This window comes from Babylonia areolata, chromosome 29, assembly GCF_041734735.1.
Source record: "Babylonia areolata isolate BAREFJ2019XMU chromosome 29, ASM4173473v1, whole genome shotgun sequence".
Classification (NCBI taxonomy): domain Eukaryota; kingdom Metazoa; phylum Mollusca; class Gastropoda; order Neogastropoda; family Buccinidae; genus Babylonia; species Babylonia areolata.
The window spans coordinates 35,882,240-35,901,354 of record NC_134904.1 but is presented as its reverse complement, the minus strand read 5'-3'; the positions used below and the strand labels follow the sequence as shown (position 1 = coordinate 35,901,354).

The following is a 19,115-nucleotide window of genomic DNA, read 5'->3' as shown; positions in this document are numbered from 1 at the left end:
CTATTCCTTCAAGAAAACCTTTGAAAACAAAACAGAAATGGACTGAATGTCCATGTCCAAGCATAAACATCTCAAAGCAAAAAAAACAACAACAACAACAACTGAATGTCTATTCCTTCAAGAAAACCTTTGAAAACAAAACAGAAATGGACCGAATGTCCATGTCCAAGCGTAAACATCTCAAAGCAAAAAACAAAACAAAAACACAACAACAACAACTACTGAATGTCTATTCCCATCAGTAAACCTTTAAAAGCAAAACAGAAATGAATGGACTGCTTGTATCGAAAAGTGAACATTTGAAAGCGAAAAACGAATGAGTGTCCATGTCATATAGTAAACCATTAAAAGCAACAACAACACCAACAAAAAACACACATGGAATAAAACAATCAGTCACAAATAAAATTAAAAAAAAAAATAAAATAAAACAACAACAAAAAACACACATATATTCATGGTACAAACTGGAGAAGAAAAAAAAATCAGTAATGTACTACAATAAGAATTTTTTAAAAGCTGAACCAAAGTACAACTGCACTTTCACATGTGAACTGTGGCGTCAAAGTTATTCAGTGGCTTCCTTCTGATGGCTGTGGCTGAGGAAAGGCAGCAAGGTCTTTCGCTCTCTCCTCTCCTTGTTCTTTTCTGTAGGGAAGGATCAGCCACACAAGTGTGAGCCTGCATCCAGCACCATAAGGCAAGGGTCTTGCCTGGAACCTGCAAGGGGAAACGTCAACAGGGAAAAAGGAAAAGAGATCGTGAGCCTGCATCCAGCACCACAAGGCAAGGGTCTTGCCTGGAACCCGCAAGGGGAAACGTCAACAGGGGAAAAGGAAAAGAGATCGTGAGCCTGCATCCAGCACCACACAAGGCAAGGGTCTTGCCTGGAACCCGCAAGGGGAAACGTCAACAGGGAAAAAGGAAAAGAGATCGTCAAATTAACACACGATACTGCAGCCTGGAGGCAGACACAAAGAGAACAGCGGTCACCTGGGGACAACGGCTGGAGCGACTGCACGACACAGGACTGGGATGGCTGGAGGGTGGCTGTCGGTGGCCTATGTCCCAGGCAGGGGAAAAAAGCGTGGATGTTGTGGTGAGGTGAGGTGAGGTGAGGTGAGGTGAGGTGCTTTCTTCTGGTCTTTTCTCACCTGAGGGACCCGGCTTGTCTACGGGAAGCCTTGTGGGCTCACTGAGGCAGAAACAAAATGAAGAGAAATACACATAATTAACCACAGAACAAAACAGAAATGAATTAAACTATCAAATGGCTTCAATTCTTAAAATACAAGACGAAGCTTTCGTGGCTCCCGTTCATGGAGCAGAGAAGGAAAGAGAAAAAAGAAGGAAGGAGGAAAGAAAGAGGAGCAGGAGGAGGAGGTGGCCCGAATCCATGAATTTCGCTTCCATAGCTGAAGCAATATCCAGTCCAAAAATGTTGTTTTTAAATGAATACAACCACTAGAATTTTAATTTACCTCCTGCCAGGTTACAATCAGAAGCCAGTGAAGAAAAAAAAGACCATGCAAACCTGCACCATATGGAGTGATGGCCTAGAGGTAACGCGTCCGCATAGGAAGCGAGAGAGTCTGAGCGCGCTGGTTCGAATCACGGCTCAGCTGCCGATATTTTCTCCCCCTCCACAAGACCTTGAGTGGTGGTCTGGGTGCTAGTCATTCGGATGAGACGATAAACTGAGGTCCCGTGTGCAGCATGCACTTAGCACACGTAAAAGAACCCATGGCAACAAATGGGTTGTTCCTGGCAAAATTCTAAAGGAAAATCCACTTCGATAGGAAAAACATATAAAACTACACGCAGGCAAAAAATACAAAAAAATGGGTGGCGCTGTAGTATAGCGACATGCTCTCCCTGGGGAGAGCAGCCCAAATTTCACACAGAGAAATCTGTTGTGATAAAAAGAAATACAAATACAAATACAAAATATAAATACAAATATGTGAATGGATTATCAGAAAGACATACCAAACTTCGATCATAAAAAGTCTGTCTACTCTTCCATCTAAAGACCAAACTGCAGATGACAGAATTAATAATCATTTACCACACGTCTGTTGTGAAAAATGTGACAGCCGCTAAACTGGTCAAACTGCTCACTATGCTGGGAATCGGAATTCTCATTCTTCTGCATCTTCTAACATTCATCCATATACAGGTGTGAATGGGTTGGGTTTTTTTTTTTATATGGATGTCCATTTTTACCTCACCATTTTCCGTATTCCGTTTTTGGGAGTTTGCATGTTTTGTATGTTCTTGTTTCCATAACCCACAAAACATTGACTTGAATTACAGAATCCTTAGCATGTGCATTTGATCTTCTGCCTAAATATCAGTATACACTTATACAGTATACAGAGGAGGCACAGGAGTGATGGCCTAGAGGTAATGTGCCCGCCTAGGAAGCGAGAGAATCTGAGTGCACTGGTTCGAATCACGGCTCAGCCGCCGATATTTTCTCTCCCCCCCCCTCCCCACTAGACCCTGAGTGGTGGTCTGGACGCTAGTCATTCGGATGAGACAATAAACCGAGGTCCCGTGTGCAGCATGCACTCAGCGCATGTAAAAGAACCCACGGCAATAAAAGGGTTGTTCCTGGCAAAATTCTGTAGAAAAATCCACTTCGATAGGAAAAACAAATAAAACTGCACGCAGGAAAAAATACAACCAAAAAAAGGGGTGGCGCTGTAGTGTAGCGACATGCTCTCCCTGGGGAGAGCAGCCCGAATTTCACACAGAAATCTGTTGTGATAAAAAAAGAAATACAAATATACAAATACAAATATACTCTCAGGTCACCACAACTGTTGATCTGGATCATGACAAATGTCTCCACCCTTGACCCACCAGGTGCTGCAACCACAATTTGAACCCAGGGATGGCCGCAATAGCCGAGTGGTTAAAGCGTTGGACTTTCAATCTGAGGGTCCCGGGTTCGAATCACGGTGATGGCGCCTGGTGGGTAAAGGGTGGAGATTTTTCCGATCTCCCAGGTCAACATATGTGCAGACCTGCTAGCGCCTGAACCCCCTTCGTGTGTATACGCAAGCAGAAGATCAAATACGCACGTTAAAGATCCTGTAATCCAAGTCAGCGTTCGGTGGGTTACGGAAACAAGAACATACCCAGCATGCATTCCCCCAAAAGCGGAGTATGGCTGCCTACATGGCGGGGTAAAAACGGTCATACACGTAAAAGCCCACTCGCGCATATACGAGTGAGCGTGGGAGTTGCAGCCCAAGAACACAGAAGAAGAAGAAGAAGAAGAACCCAGGACCTCGAGATCAACAGCAGTCCTTTAATTACTCAGCTGTTGTGCCTGTCAAGGGAATCTATATAAATGGGGGAAAAAAAAAAAAAATCTCAACACCAAAAAGTATCAGTATCAGTATCAGTAGCTCAAGGAGGTGTCACTGCATTCGGACAAATCCATATACGCTACACCACATCTGCCAAGCAGATGCCTGACCAGCAGCGTAACCCAACGCACTTAGTCAGGCCTTGAGAAGAAAATTTTTTTTTAAAAATAATAAAAAAATTTTAAAAAAAATTTTTTTTTTAAATTTAAAAAAAACAAAAACAAAAAAACAAAACAAAGCAAAACAAACAAAAATAAATAAATAAATAAATAAATGAATAAAATCAAAAGAAATAAGTAAATAAATAAATAAATAAATAATAGATAAATACATTTTTAAAAAAAGAACTACTACTACTGATAATAATACTTATAAGGCGCAAAAACTTGATGCAGTCAACTGTAAGCGTACAAAAAACAAAAAAACAAAACAAAACAAAAAAAAAAAACAGATTCTCTTAAAGCCAGGAGTACTCTGTAACAAAAAGATACCCCCCCCCACCCCCCACCCAACCTCACACACACACACACACACACCCTTTGTGTCCCTCTCTGTGTCTCTACGCACAACCAAGCTCAGTTATGCCATCATCATTTAGCATTGTGTAGTGTAGACACTATCTGTGGTGTGGACTGGATTACACAAGGCACACTACAGCTTTTCTATCATCCTCGGAAATATGTATACATAACTTTTTTCTTTTTCTTTTATTTTCTTTTGTTTTGTCTTCACTTGCATCTCACTCTCTCTCCCTTTCTCCCCCCTACCCCCCCCCCTTTCTCCCCCTACCCCTCCCTCTCTCTCTCTCTCTCCCTTTCTCCCCCTACCCCTCTCTCTCTCTCTCTGTCACACACACAACAAAAAACAAAAACAAAAAAGAACAACAAATAACACACACACAATCACACGCACACACACACACACACAAAACAACACAACCCCCCCACCCCTACCCCACAAAACACACACACACACACACACACACACACCATACAACACAACACACACAACACAACACACAAGTACATACCCCCCCCCCCCCCCCCAACCACCCCCTCCCACCACCCTCCCCTGCCTCCTCCACCCCACCCTCAAAACACGCACACACATGTACATGCCAAAAATAACCACAACCACACCCACCTGCACACGCATCAATGTCTGCACGCGATCCAGGACCTGTGTGGCAACGTCACAGGCAAACTCGGCATCAGACCGCTTGTACACATCGTCAGGAACACGGGGGTACACCATCACGTCTGGGTAGCACATGCGCGCGTAAGGTCCGACACGATCCTCCAGCTCTCGCACCAGTTCCAGGAGTTTGGGGTCACGACCTTTCGCTGCGCTCTTGGCCAGGTCAGGCAGGTCACGGGAATCGACCTCAAAGCTGTCTGCATCTCGCAGGAACAGGACCGCCTTCAGGGCCTTCTCCACTGCCTGCCCGCACACACACCGACACATTGGCATGTAAACTGCAGTACAAATCACTGTATAAACTTCAATACTATACAATATACTATACAACATTGCAATATCAATTACAATACAATACAAAACACAAGATACTATACAATACAAAATACAGAAATACAGAATGCAGTGCATCACAATACATATTGATAATAATAATAATAATAATAATAATGGTACATAATTGTGCATAGACGTAATTGTGCATAGACAAATCCAAGCGCTTTCACACCAGTCATTCACACGCATGCAGAACTCTAAAACTGTAGAAACTGAAGACAAGGAAGAGGCAGGGAAGGGAGGCTATTTTGGGAAGAGGTGGGTTTTAAGGCCAGACTTGAAAGAGCTGAGTGTGGAGACTTGACAAAGCGAAAGAGGAAGTTCATTCCAATTGCAAGGTCCAGAGACAGAGAAAGAACGGTGGCCAACGGTCAAGAGCTTGAATCTGGGTATGCGTAAACAGAGTGGATCTGAAGCTGATCGTAGTAAGTGAGATGGAGTGTAGAGGTGAAGGCAGCCACAGAGATAGGAAGGGGCTGATTTGTGAATACATTTGTAACATAGAGTGCTGATCTTGTACTTTATTCTGTGTGAGACAGGGAGCCAGTGGAGATGTTGCAAAAGAGGAGTGATGTGATCAGATCTTTTCTTTCTGAGGACGAGTCGGGCAGCAGAATTTTGTATGCGCTGAAGGGACTGAATGGATGAAGCAGGCAAACCAGACAATAGAGAGTTACAGTAGTCAAGGCGAGAGAGAATGAGAGAAACGAAAAGTCTAGATGTTGCGTCAATGGACAGATATTTCCGGATGGAACTGATGCACCACAATTGACAGTAGCAGGATTGACAGGTCTGACTGATAAATTTTGCATGGATAATGTGTTGTCAAGGACAACGCCGAGGTTCCTGACTGAACTGGAAAGAGGGATGGATGTACTGCCAAGTTTGATTGTGTCAGATGTGATAGAAGAGAGTTTTTGTTTAGTTCCTATGATCATTGCTTCAGTTTTGTCCGCGTTCAATTGTAACTTATTTAGAGTCATCCAATTTATTACAATAAAATGAGACAAATTACCATACAAACAATGATACAATACATATCACAATACAAATTTTGATACAATATAGATTACTAAACAATACAGATAAGAACACAATATAATGCAAAAGACATACTACAACACACAACATAAAAATCAAAATACAATACAAGTGACAATATACAAAAAACTACCATGCACCACAATGGAAAATAATAATACAATAAAATAAAAATTGCAACACAATGCAACACAACACAATACACAATGCAATATAAATTACAATGCAACACAAAATAAAACCCAACCCAACCCAACACAACATCACCGTGATTCGAACCCGGGACCCTCAGATTGACAGTCCAACGCTTTAACCACTCGGCTATTGCGCCCGTCACCCATGGCAACAAAAGTGCTGTCCTCTGGCAAAATTCTGTAAATGAAATCCACTCTGATAGATACACAAATATATCATATGCATGTACTCAGGCAGGGCCTGACAAGCGTATTGGCTTACGTTGCAGTCAGGCATCTGTCTGCCTGGCACATGGGGTATAACATATATGGATTTGTCAAAATGCAGTGACACTTCCTTGAGAAACTGAAACTGAAACTGCAGGTGGGAATTGGGTTCAGCAGTGTGAAGGCAATGCCACAAAACTAAAGCAGAAGATGGAGAGGAAAACAAACAAATAAACAACAACAACAAAAATAAATAAACAAATAAATATACAAGCAATAAAAAGAAACAATAACAACATTTTTTTTTTTTAATTAAAAAAAAATTATGCACCCAAGCAGTAAGAGCTATGGATTTGTTGTTGTTGTTGTTTGTTTCTTTCCCCAACTCTCTCACCTGATGACACTGGCAGCAGATCCAGTTGTGTCCCCTGTCGTGGGATCCTACAGTAGCTTTGGCAGCGCTGACATCAGCTTGAGCTTGCCGGAACCAGCGACTGCTCTCCCCTGGCTGAGGGTTTCGTTCCCTGGTGGCACGTCTCCCAGAGCCCCTGGAGCCTGAAGACCCCCCACCACGCCTGCTCCGACTGCGCTCTGAATCAAAGTGGTGACGATGTCGGGTGCCTCTTGCACGCATGTTTGTGAAGAAATGGGAGCTGAAGAACGAGGAGGATGTGAAAAAGTCATCATCTGCAGCGTCCCCACCACCCTCACCATCGTCTGCCGGAAGTGTCTTTCCTTCCTCCAGTAGTTTCACGTAGTGCAGAAGAGTCTGTGTGACGCGAGTGCAAAACTCTTCGTTTCCAGGGTTCTTGTCCGGATGCCACTGCAGCAGCAGTCTCTTGACTACGCGTTTTCTGTCCTTCTCATCTGGCAGCTGCCAGGCTTCGGTGAGAAGAGATCGGATCTCTGCAAGAACGGTTCTCATCTCAGGGAGACTCTCAGCAGGTTCTGTGTCAGAGTTTTGGTGGGGAACCACGGCTTGATCGGTCCCATCTCTGCTTCTGCGCACGAACTTGTATAGTCTGAGAACGCTCACTTCTTTCTGCCCATGCCCAGGACCCAAATCTACAAGGTAACGCCTGTTTAGTCGACCAGCATTTTCAGCATTTTGACAGTGAACCTCTTTCACTATTATGCCATAGATGAAGACAGGGTCTGTGTCACCGTTTTGTGCATTGTCATCAATCAATCCATCATGCACCTCAAAACCGACATGTTCTCCTTTGTAAAAATCAAAGGAACTGTTGTTCAAGTGATGGTGAAAGTGGAGTGGGATGAAGTCTCCCGCTGAAGGAAAGATATCATCATCAAGTTCACTGGCGAGTGTGCACTGAGGAATGCGGTTTTCATCCAGAATTCTCTTTGCCCCCTTTGGGTGTTGCAGGATTAAATGTAGCAAGCGGCTGTCCGGTTCAACCCGCAACACAAACTTTACTGCAATGGCAAGGCTGTGAACACAGCTCTCTTCATGTCTTGACCAGTTTCGGGCTGCTTTTGCAGCCATGAGAACAACAGCCTCCCTGTGTTCTCCTCCTATCTTCTCTGTGAAGGACACCTTGCTTTTCTCCGTGCCTGGCACAGGACTGTCAAACAAAGTGATGACTGTCTTTAGTTCATCAACCTCTTTGATGGAGACATTTTTCAGAGTTTGCACAACATGTCTTGCTGTTTCCTCAGTGAACTTCTGGTTGGAGCATTTGTGTGCGTGATATACCAGTCGTATTATTGCCTGCCTGAATCCAGGATGGGAAAGTCTTGAAGCAAGTGGGTTCGTCTGGTCTGCTTCCTCTGCAGAATGAAGAATCTCTCGTGGAATGACCTCATGTGTAATCTCTGACATCAGCATGATTCTGTGTTCCCTGGGTAATCTCTTAACATCTTCTTGTGGAAAGGTGATTTTAATCTTGAGTGTTTCAAACCCAAGCATAAAGTACATTCCATTAGGGGGGGTCTGGAATCTTTCACCAAAATAGTCATCTTTAAAAATGAGCTCTGTGGACTTCTGGAGATTCTTGTCCTCTGTAGGAAGGTACAGGGCATCAACAGCAATCTTCTTTTGTTCTTCTGTGCCTTCTTTGAGGCATCTGAACAACCCTTCCACTGCCTTTGCAACTATCTTCATCTCTTCCACATTCAGCTGTTCATTGCCGGAATGGGTTTTCAGCCATAAAAGCACACAAGCATAGTGGTTTGCAGTTACATTCTCCACTGCACCAAGCTTTTTGAACAGATCAAAGTATCTTCCAAAGTGATGTGGTGCTTTTTCGATGTGACCCTTGATCGTTTCATGTGGGCGGAGATCCACAACAACATTTGCAGGTCGAAGCATCTGACTGTTGTCAATGTCACAGATGATCTTTAACTCTGTCAGGGAAGAGAGTTCATGCTCCTTCACATGATCGTCCAGGTATCTGTAGAGTTCTTCCATCACAATGATCAGCAGTCGGTTGTTGCTTCCAAGTGAAGTGAAAATGTCACGGCCCTCTTCTCCTCCAAGTCTGCTGCAAAGGTTTCTGGCATGCTGGATAACCTTTCCTTTTGGTGCTTTGACCTGCAAACCCAGCTGAGACACAACCTTGCTCAGGGTTTTAGAACTAAAACCATGTGATTGTGGGTCACAATACGGATCCATCAGGCAGCTGCTGCTCCACAGGATGTTCAGGTAACGTTCAAAGCTGCTTTCAGCAAACGAGATGAGTCGCTCTTTACAGAATGCGGGTGCGATTTGTTGCAGCTGCCGCCCTCTATCTGTGGACATCCACTCTAAAGGCAAGACAAACTGAATGGAACAGACGTTCAGCAGCAGCCCACTTTCTGCTACATTCCTGCGACCAAACAGATGTTTGACCAAAGTCACGGATTTTTCCTTCACCTGGTTTGTTACTCCAGCCATCATGTCTTGCTCTACCGTTCTTGCAAAAGACAGGAACATCCTGTCTGTTATGTCACACACCATGCCAGAGGCAGCCATGAGTCCAGACCATTTCATGGAATTGTATGGCTCTGGTGGAAACTTCTCAGGACACATGACCTTAAACACTGGCTCATCTGGAGAGTAGAAGCTGTTAGCTTTGTGGAGAACTCCATCCACCTCGATGAAAGCAGTGTCCTTCAGTTGGTGCAACAGTTGCTTCTGTTCATCACCCATGATGTCGGTGGTGTAACAGCCTCTGAAGAAATTTTCTCTGAGAAAGTCCATATGACTGGCAATTGCAGGCCGGTGAAGGTTGTGAATGGAAGGAAGCAGGTATTGAGCATAGAAGTTTGCATCAGTCACAGTTTCAAATCCTAGGTATTTAGTCAGTCTGGATGGAACAAAATCTGCAGACAGAAGTATCAGTGGGAATTTTCTTTGCTGGCTCCACTGAGAAAGTCCTTCTGGAGGAACAGACGAATTCAAGCAAATGACTGGCACTGACTGTTTCACTGGAACCAGCTTTTCATTGATAGCTGGAAAGACAGGAAGACTTCTCAATTCATTCACAAGTTCTGTTTCACTGGCACTGGACTCTTTCAAGACTTCCAGATTGTTGCTGAAATATGCCAGAATGGCACAGCCATGGACATGTGATTCAGAAAGACTGTCTGCACAAGAAGCAAGTGCACGCAGAAGAGCTCTTGGGTGGCTGATGGAGGCAACAAGTTTACATGCAATGTTACTTGGACTGAGTTGATCCAGAAATGGCAAAGGCAGTCCTTTCAAGATCTCCCACAGAGATCTGTTTGAGGAATCAGGTGATTGAGAAAGGTGAACCACTTTGTGGAGGTCCAGAAGAGGATACAGCATTTGAATTCCTTGGCTCTGCTGCTCCTCTGATTCCTTCTTCTTCATTTTCTTAACTGGGATCAGACACCATTTATGCATGGCTTGAAGCACCTCTTGAGCTTTTTGACGAATCTCTTTCTCATCAGTCTCCCTCTTTTTATTCATGTGATCAAGAGTATCTTCCACTTTGATGTGCTGCTTCTTCTCTGTTGACTGCTCATTGGCTTTTGCATCGTTGCCTGTGTTCGTGGAGTTCGCTGTCTTTTTTGGCTTCAACTGTGTTTCAAAAAAAGCCCACAGTTCCCTGAGCCATGACTTGTCATGTGGCAGAGATGGAAACTGTGCTTTATCAAACACACATGGTTTTCCTGCTCCCAGGCCTGGGTCTTTCAGAGTGTGGTGAAGCCTGCTTGCAAACATTGGGATGTCTAACTCCTGAAGCACAGACTTTGTTTGCTCAGTAACCTTGAAGAACTGCCTGATGTTTTCATGCAAGAATTCATCTGCAGAACCAGACAGTAGATGACCAAACTTTGAGATGATTGGCTTTGGCACTGTCTCAGAACTGCTGAACCAGTGCAAGCTTTCAGACTGCCTGAAAGAAAGTGGTAAGCCATGCAGGCTGTCCAAAAAGCCTTGGTCTTTGCTGACAAACTTCATGAGCTTTTCACATTCTGAGCCGTGTTCAGGGGTGTGTCAGTGATCTTCTTTGGCAAGTCACTGACACTGCATCCGTCACGGCGACCTTGACCTGATGACCTAAGAAACGTGAGGACACTGCTGGGTGTCACTTGCTGTATCTCTTCCACGCCACTCTGTCGGAAATCCTCATACACACGAAAAGGAGCCTCCAGGATCTTCATGTTCAAGTGCTTCAGAACCACTTCCAGTTCAGTTGACAGTTTTCTCACTTCTGCTTCCACACTAGCTTTGTCATCAGACCTTGTGGACCTACCCTGAGATAAGATCACTTGCTGGGAAGGCTTCTTTGTTTCCTGTACTTGGTGTGTGAAGTGCTCAGTCAGGTTGTTGAAGTATCCTGGAAATCCACCTTTTCGAACAGCTGGCATCCATTCCAGTTCAGGCTGTCCTGGACAGCTCACAGGAAACAGAGGTAGTTCATCCTTGGCCAGTTCTTTGTAAACTTGCTGTGCGAGATTTTTCCATATTTTAGACTCAGGTTCACTTGCATGTGGAAACAGGTTGTGAAACTGTTGAAGCCTGCAATTCTTCAGTGCACTTTCCAGGTCCCTTCCATCTGCTGGAAAGAAAATGTTTTTCACATGCCGCAGCGCTGTCAGATATGCTGGAACAACAACACTCATGGCAATGATTTCATTCCACTCTGATCTTACATCGCCTTTGTTGTTTCCACTGTCCCACAAATTTCTGCGTGTTTCATGATCTAGGGCAAAATGTCCATTGACATGCATGGGCAGATTGGTGAAAACAGGTAGTGGCAAGGTGCAAAAGGCTTGATGCTTTCTGGTCACAGGTTTCACTGAGGTGCTGTTTTCTGCATCTCCTAGTCTGACGGCCACACCCCCACGAGGCAGCAGTCTGAAATTTCTCTTTCTGCACTCCTCCAACAGAGCAGGTGACAACAGATTTTTTTTTCCAAACCCAAGCCTTTGTACTGTCAGCCATTTCTCACTTTTGCCTGACGAGTCTGACATGTCAAATTGTACGGCAGCCTCACACACATTGATGTCTTCAATACTTTGATGCTGTCGGTTCAACCTCTGTGTTGCTTGCACAAGAGAAGTCTTGAAGTGAGCCACCTCCTGTCTGCTCATCTCCTGCTCTGTTTTGCTGACATCAAACTGCAGTTCCAGTGAGCCATCCTCCTTCACAGAGTAAATTCCAAGCTTCTGCAGATTGTTCAGAAACAAGAGACATGTTGTTATTTCATTTTTGAAAGAATCCAGTAATTCGTTTATCTCCTCTTTGGTAACTGGATCTTTCTTGATCTTTGAGGTTTTTGCCATTTCCTTTGTGCGAAGAGGAAACCTGAACAAAGTTCCTGACTGGGACATGTCAATTGCAGAGCTGAGATAGCCTGACATGAAGTCAGGGGTACTGCTGACTCATCCTCTTTATGTCTGTGAACTTGGTACCTGGCCTGTTCTGCTTCGTTTTGGGCACGTACCGGCAGTTTGGGTCAAAAACACATATGACATCCGTTTCATCATTTTCCTTGGTCCAGAAGGATGGAACATCAGTGATGTGAAAGACTGAATTAAACCCAACGCCAAACTGTCCAATCTTCAGTGCATCTTCTCCTTTGCTACCAACACCCAGTTTTTGTATCCCCTGAATGTCTTCTGTGCTAAAGGACCTGTTGTTGTAGAAACAGAATGCTGGGCCCTGAAGTACTTCCCATTTCTCAGGAAGTGTGCCTGTTCCAAGAGTTCGAAAATCCATGATAAGTTTGGCTTCTGTAGCCCCAGCGTCATCCGCATTTTGTATGAGTTCCTTCCACAGAGATGCATCAAATGTGTAACCTTCTAGGAGGCGCGCAATGCGGCTTGTCAGTTCTTCATGCTGTCCAAAAGACTCCGTTGGAATGGGTTCAGTGAGCAGGTCGTAGTCCTGTCCTCTCTTGGATTTCACACCCAGCACCTGTGCAATGTCAGGGGCAATCATGCCATTCACAAACCTCATACGATCAGACCCGCCCAGCCACTCACAGTCATCCACACACATGTCACTGGCTGGCTGCATGATACCATTGCTGTCTGGGAGATACACACGAGTCATGTCCAGTGGCTCAGATTCTGTGGACTTCACAATTTCTTTCACAATTTCTCCAACCAGCTGCGCAAGACGAGACACAAGGCTGATGACGTCATCTGTCAAAACTATGTTTGCATGCATCTCACTCAAGTTTTCCAGCACTGAAAGGACGTCGTCTGCTTCAAACTGTGCCTTCACCCCAATGGTCTCAAAGAAGGCTCTGTTTGATAGAAGGCTTCTTTCCAGCTGAAACAGGTGAGGTGAGCAATCATACTGACAGCGGAAGGCCACACGAAATGGCTGTACAAAATCAGTTCCTGTCCAGACCACTTCCTTGTCAAACAACCAAGTGTGGACACTGTCTTTCACATCTTCTTCACCATATTTCAAGCAATTCATCAAATAACTGTAAATCGCAAAGGTGACAGATTGGGCGTGCTCTCGTTTGATGCTGCTGCTGTTCAATTTCCAGTGCTCTGCAACAGTCAAGAGCTGTCGGATGGCAAAATCTTGAAATTGTTTGTCATTCCAATCCTTGTCCATAGTAAGGCCAAGACCTTTGAGCACGTCTTTCATTTTGCCCGTCAGATATCCTCCTGGTCCTTTGATGGCACTGGAGTCGAGCAGCTTCACACTGCAGGACACCAGGTCTCTGAAGCAGTCAGAAAACAGATCTTTTGGTGAAGCAAGAAGGCGACTGCCAGGTGGTGTATCCCCTGCCCAAGGGAAGAGCCAGTCATCTGGTTTAGGGAGCACAGGCAAGAATGGTGTCCTCGATAGTGACTCAGCCACAGAGGGGGGACACTTTCCAAGCCTAGTTCCTGAACTAAGACTGCTTGAAACTGACAGATATTCAATCAGATATGAAGCTCGGGCAAGTGATTCAGTCTCTGTGTTCACGTCTGCATTCAGGACACTCACAGATTCTGCTCTCTCCAGCACCATTTCCCATGGCAACTCACTTGTGATCATCCCTAAGGCAGACAACCGTAGTAATATCATGTGATCGCAGAAATCAACATTGCTCGACTTCTGTCTGTCTTGTTGTTTCTCTCCCTTTGCTGCACTCTGTGGAAAACGTCCTTCAGGTGGGAGGAACAGTCGTGACACCTCACCATGGGGATGGACCAGTTCACTGGGTGTTCTCAGCTGACAACTGAAGTCACAGGGGATGCTTGGGTTGTCCTTGATGAGCTGGTTGATATGCTTATCATTCTTCATCAGAGCGTGATGAAGCAGAATGTCTCTGCACTCAGGTTGCCACCAGCTGTCGTGCAAATGGGGAAAGAAGAAGTCTCTGTAGAAAGCAAGTTCAGTGATGACTTTCTTTTTAAATGATCCTCGAGGTCCCTTTTCCTCCATCAGGTTGCAAATGAAAGATGGGACATCGACAAGATACCCAGGTCCTTCCCAAAACGTTTGCAGGCATTCCCAGGCCATTTCGCCACATTCTGAATCTCTGAAGTCAGGCTGCAGAAAACGGGATTCTGCAAAGGACACCCACCAAATCTGATCTGGGACAGGGAACACTCTGTTGCCATCAGACTGAAGGTGGTGGTAGAAGCTGTCCACGAGGCACCCCATGCTGCCTGTGGGCCACAGCTCAAAGTACTGGCCATGGTCAGAGTCTCTGGCTGCCTCTTCCTTCACTAATTCCAACAGCAACAAATAGGCACGCACCACAGCATCGCCAAAAAGAGCAGGATTCCAAGACGACTCTCCTGTCTCAAGGTCATCTTCTGTCTGAACCAGCAAACCCCTGCGGTCAGAAGTCAAGGCAAATGTGCCATTGATGTGGACAGGCAGAGAGAAGCGGACCATCTCCTCAGGCAGAGGCAGGAAGCAAAACAGGTGTCCCCTGCTGTAGAATCCACTTGGGCTGTCTTCCACGGGAATAAGCCGATCTTCACTCAATGATATTGCCGCTGCTGCCAGTGGCACCAGACCTTGTTGCTCATACTGCTGCACCATCCGGGCAGACTTGTCCACTCCTGATGCCCACGCCAGCTGCCAGTGGGTGACACTCTTACTTTCTTTAACGCCACACACACTTTTTGCTTCTTCTGTGATGACCAGCTCAATTTCAATTCTCTCTTGTATTTTTATGTCTTTGTTCCTGTCTGACCAGTGGTCTTTCATGAACTGGAGGACAGTTCTGTCATCCATGCGAAGTTCTGGAGGGTGAACAATTGTTGGTGTGCCACTCTTCCGGACTTTCATCATGCACATTTTGTGCATGGGATCTGGCTTGTGACTGGGAAGATAGTACACTTCAATCTCTTTCACGTTCTGTGTGAACATCAGGAGACTGCCTGCTTTCTCAAGTAACATTCTGAGAAATTCACGACGCTTTGTCTCAGAGTAACTGTCTTTCTTCAGTTTGCTGTTGACTGCCTGGTCTGCTGTTCTCAGGGGGAAACGGAACAGTGTTCCTGTATAGTATGCATCTCTGCTGTGCTTCAAAGTGCATCCAAACACATCTTGGAATGGCTGAAATTGCTCTGGCATTCTTCCCAGTAAAGCTTTGTTGGCTGCCTTTCTGAAGTCAAGCATAAGTCCTCCTTTCCCTTTCGCGATGTATTTGCTTTGGGGATCGAACATGGCAAGTCTGTGCCCGCTGATGAAAGAAGGAACATCAGTTAAATTATAAACTGCATTGAAACCCAGACCAAACCTACCAACTTTGGTGGAATCATCTTTCTTTGTTCCAGATCCAAGCTTGACAATGTTTTCAAAATCAGCATCAGAAAACTGAGCATCGTTGAAGGCCCAGATGGCAGGGCCCTGTAAGTCAGCCATTTTCTCATCAATCAGATTTGATCTGGAATATGTGTTCTCTCGCTCGTCGAGAAGGAAACAGACATGAGTGGCACCAGCATCATCTGCATTTTGAATGAGTTCTTTGGGCACTGAAAAGCCATCAGTGTATGCTTCTTTCAACAGGTTGCTGAGACGATCTGTGAGGTCTTCATGCTGGCCATAGTTATAGTCCAGCTCTTCTACCTCTGTCAGAGCACGATCCTTCATCAGCAGAGCACCAAGATTTTCTGCTGTGCTGCTTGAAATGTCAGGATGAACATAATATATCTCAAATCCGACATCATCATGGACCCTATCTTGAACAGCATTCAACAGTCCTGGACGGATGGTGCAGTCTTTAGCAGTCATGAACCTCAGCACCTCTGGATGGCCTGGGTTGACAACTGGCAGCAGTGTGTTGCCCTCATGAGCGGAGTCACTTCTCTTCAGCACATCCAGTATCTGCTTGACTAGCTGAAAGTCTGAATGGAACTCTGGGTGTGCAGACACACGACCTGCATGCTTAGACTGAATTTCTGACAGGACATCATGCAGCATCGATTCATTCTGACACCGTGAACTTCCACATGCTGACAACAGGTCTCTGACATTCTCCATGTCCATTGGTGAAGCAATTTCCACAGGTAAAGCAAATCTGTAAGGCTTCAAGTCGATGTCCTCTGGTCTACGCTGTATCCAGAATCTGTCAGGCTTGTCAAACATCTCCCCAGTTTCCACCAGCACACAATGCTCTTCTTTCAGGCTTGTGACAGACCATGAAAAGTATTCGTGGTCAGCAAAGAACTGAAAAACTTCTTTCAAGACCAGTTTGTACTGAGATGCTTCTTCCTGTCGGAAATATGCCAAGACATTTCTCAGGTGTTGCAAGACATCCTCTGGTTGGGGTTCTGTGATCACCTGTAGTTGATCAACAACTCCTTCCGATAACCCTGGAATAAGTGCTGGCATGACTGAGCCTGTGACATACAGAAGTGTTGGACTGCTCATTTCAGCTGGCTTGACCAATTCTGGACTTGACCTGAGAGGCAGAGACTTTGGGTAATCTTTGGGCCTTTCTGTTTCCTGGACACAAGGAATGCATGGAATGGTAGCAATGGCTTGTAATGCAATCCTGCTCACAGTCTGCCCATGGCTCTTCATGTAAGTAAACAACCCTTGAGCAATCTTTTTTGCCGTTTCTTGGTGATTTGCAGAATACATCTCAGAGACTCTGTTTGCAGTGTTTATAAGGTCGACTGTTTTTACTTCCTTTTCTCTTCTCAGTCCCAGCTTTCTGAGTCTTTTCAGTACATCAGCCTGAGCAAACTCTCCTCTTGGGAATAACATGCCATGCTGAGAATAAAACAGTTCTGTCAGCAGAGGAACTGTTGGGTCATAAAGATCTCCTGCTGTCTTGAGCTCATCAGACTCAGTTCTGATGAATTCTATTCCTTTTGCAATTGCCAGGAGGGAAGTTTCTTTCATCAGTTTTTTGTTCTTGAGAAAGTACATCATGAACTGGACAGTGACATCCTGGGAATACTGCTGGGAAGAAAGGTTTTCCATGATGCTCTGAACAAGCTGCACGAGTGTCATTTCCTTGGCACCAAGACAGACAGCAGCTTGCCTCTCTGAAGTGTTACAAAGAAGAAAAGCTGTAGACATTGGCACTGGGGGCAGATCTTCAGGACCAATATCCGGTACTTGGTCAATGCTGGCAGGCATTTGGGTCAACACGTTTGTGAATAACTCCAAGTGCCGAAACAGTACGGGCAGACTCCCTTCAGACTCTCTATTTCTGCTGACAAAATGAATGAATGCTGCTTTTTCCTCAAGGGAGGCGGTGGCATTGAAAACGCTGATGGCCGTTTTCCTGAGATCTTTGTCAGCATCAACTTTCCTGATCACTGCGAGAACGCCTTGGGTTGAAGGGAAACTGATGAAGGTTCCCAGCACACCCCTGTGTCGGGCGACATAGTCAGGAAGCTTGTCCACCACTGTGACGCCCAGCTTGGTCAAGGCCGACACCAAGAGTGGAGACAAGGGAGAAAAGCTGACCACCTGCCTGCAGATGTAGACACCCACCAGAGGGCGCAGTTTCCAGGTGTCATCATTCCCGGAGCTAAGCAATGGATCCACTTTTGTCGGCAACAACGGAATGTCACCAAAAGCTGACAAGTCATCATATGTTGCCAGGTACTGCCAAACAAGTTGCACCCAGGCATCGCTGCTGCTCACAACAGGTTCTCTTCCGAATCTCACCTGCAGACTTTTATATAAGAGTGCTGGAATCCGTGGGTCCTTTCTGTGCAGTCGATCCAGGGTGTAAAGTCCTGTGCAAAAATGAAACATAATGAAGTAAACAAGAGAGGCAAGGCCTTCAAGACTCACTTGTGATAAATTAAGTCCCCTAGCATTAATTACAGAGTAATTTCCCTTTTTTACTATCTGCACCAAAACGTTTGCAAAATAAATATAAATTCCATGCTTAGCAAAAGAAGTTCCTGTTTGAACAAAAAATGATAATAATGACTGCTCTTGTTGTTGTGTCAGAATAAGAGGTCAAAGTGCCAAGCTTAGAGAATACAAAAAATATAAATATAACAGTAAATGCAGTTTGCATATAATTAGGCTTCTTTTTTTATTTTTTTGTGCCCATCCCAGAGGTGCAATATTGTTTTAAACAAGATGACTGGAATGAACTGAATTTTTCCCATTTTTATGCCAAATTTGGTGTCAACTGACAAAGTATTTGCAGAGAAAATGTCAATGTTAAAGTTTACCACGGACACACAGACACACAGACACACGGACACACACACACACACACACACACACACAGACAACTGAACACCGGGTTAAAACATAGACTCACTTTGTTTACACAAGTGAGTCAAAGACACATGAAATCAAACAGGAAAATAGCAGGGAAAAGCTAAACCTTCAGGAATCATGTGTGATGCCTGTTATGTCCAGCCCAGGAATTACAGAAAAGCAGGAAGAGCAATGCCAGGCATCACATCGTGACAAGACGTGTTGTGTTATATAGCGCTGTGCAGTGCTGCGCAGTGCTGTGCTGTATCTATTATTACTTTGACACATCAGACTTCTCTGTGTGAAATTCAAGCTGACCTCTCTTGGTAGAGTGTGCAGACACACAGTGCACCACCACCTTTTTTTTTTCTTTTCTTTTCTTTTCTGTCTGCAAATTTACTTGTTTTTAGTATCAATGCGGAGTGATGGCCTAGAGGTAACGCGTCCGCCTTGGAAGCGAGAGAATCTGAGCATGCTGGTTCGAATCATGGCTCAGCCGCCAATATTTTCTCCCCCTCCACTAGACCTTGAGTGGTGGTCTGGACGCTAGTCATTCAGATGAGACAGTAAACTGAGGTCCCATGTGCAGCATGCAATTAGTGCACATAAAAGAAGCCACGGCAACAAAAGGGTTGTTCCTGGCAA

At 45.0% G+C, this 19,115-nt stretch overlaps 2 protein-coding genes across 2 annotated transcripts in view; both read right to left on the bottom strand.

Annotated features, from left to right (window-relative positions):
* Positions 1-230: 230 nt before the first annotated feature.
* Positions 231-10,781, bottom strand: LOC143274797 (sacsin-like). Its single transcript, XM_076578724.1, has 3 exons — positions 6,750-10,781; positions 4,524-4,820; positions 231-1,195 (listed from the first exon to the last, which is right to left on the bottom strand). Exons 1-3 carry the CDS (start codon positions 10,779-10,781, stop codon positions 1,193-1,195), a joined length of 4,332 nt encoding a protein of 1,443 aa, XP_076434839.1. The 3' UTR covers positions 231-1,192.
* A 1,409-nt stretch (positions 10,782-12,190) lies between these two features.
* The window catches only part of LOC143274796 (sacsin-like), a 28,821-nt gene continuing 21,896 nt past the window's right edge, over positions 12,191-19,115 (bottom strand). Inside the window, exon 7 of the mRNA XM_076578723.1 lies at positions 12,191-17,989. Coding sequence (XP_076434838.1) covers positions 12,192-17,989 — 5,798 coding nt within the window. The 3' untranslated portion in view covers position 12,191. The remainder of the gene's footprint in view (positions 17,990-19,115) is intronic.

What these genes read in the sequence shown, in the direction of transcription:
- LOC143274797 (XM_076578724.1), bottom strand. Translation starts at nt 10,781, where the DNA reads ATGAAGTTTGTCAGCAAAGACCAAGGCTTTTTGGACAGCCTGCATGGC. An exon ending in TCTGCTGCCAGTGTCATCAG is followed by an intron (nt 4,821 to 6,749) that starts GTGAGAGAGTTG and finishes GTGTGCGGGCAG; the next exon opens with GCAGTGGAGAAGGCCCTGAA.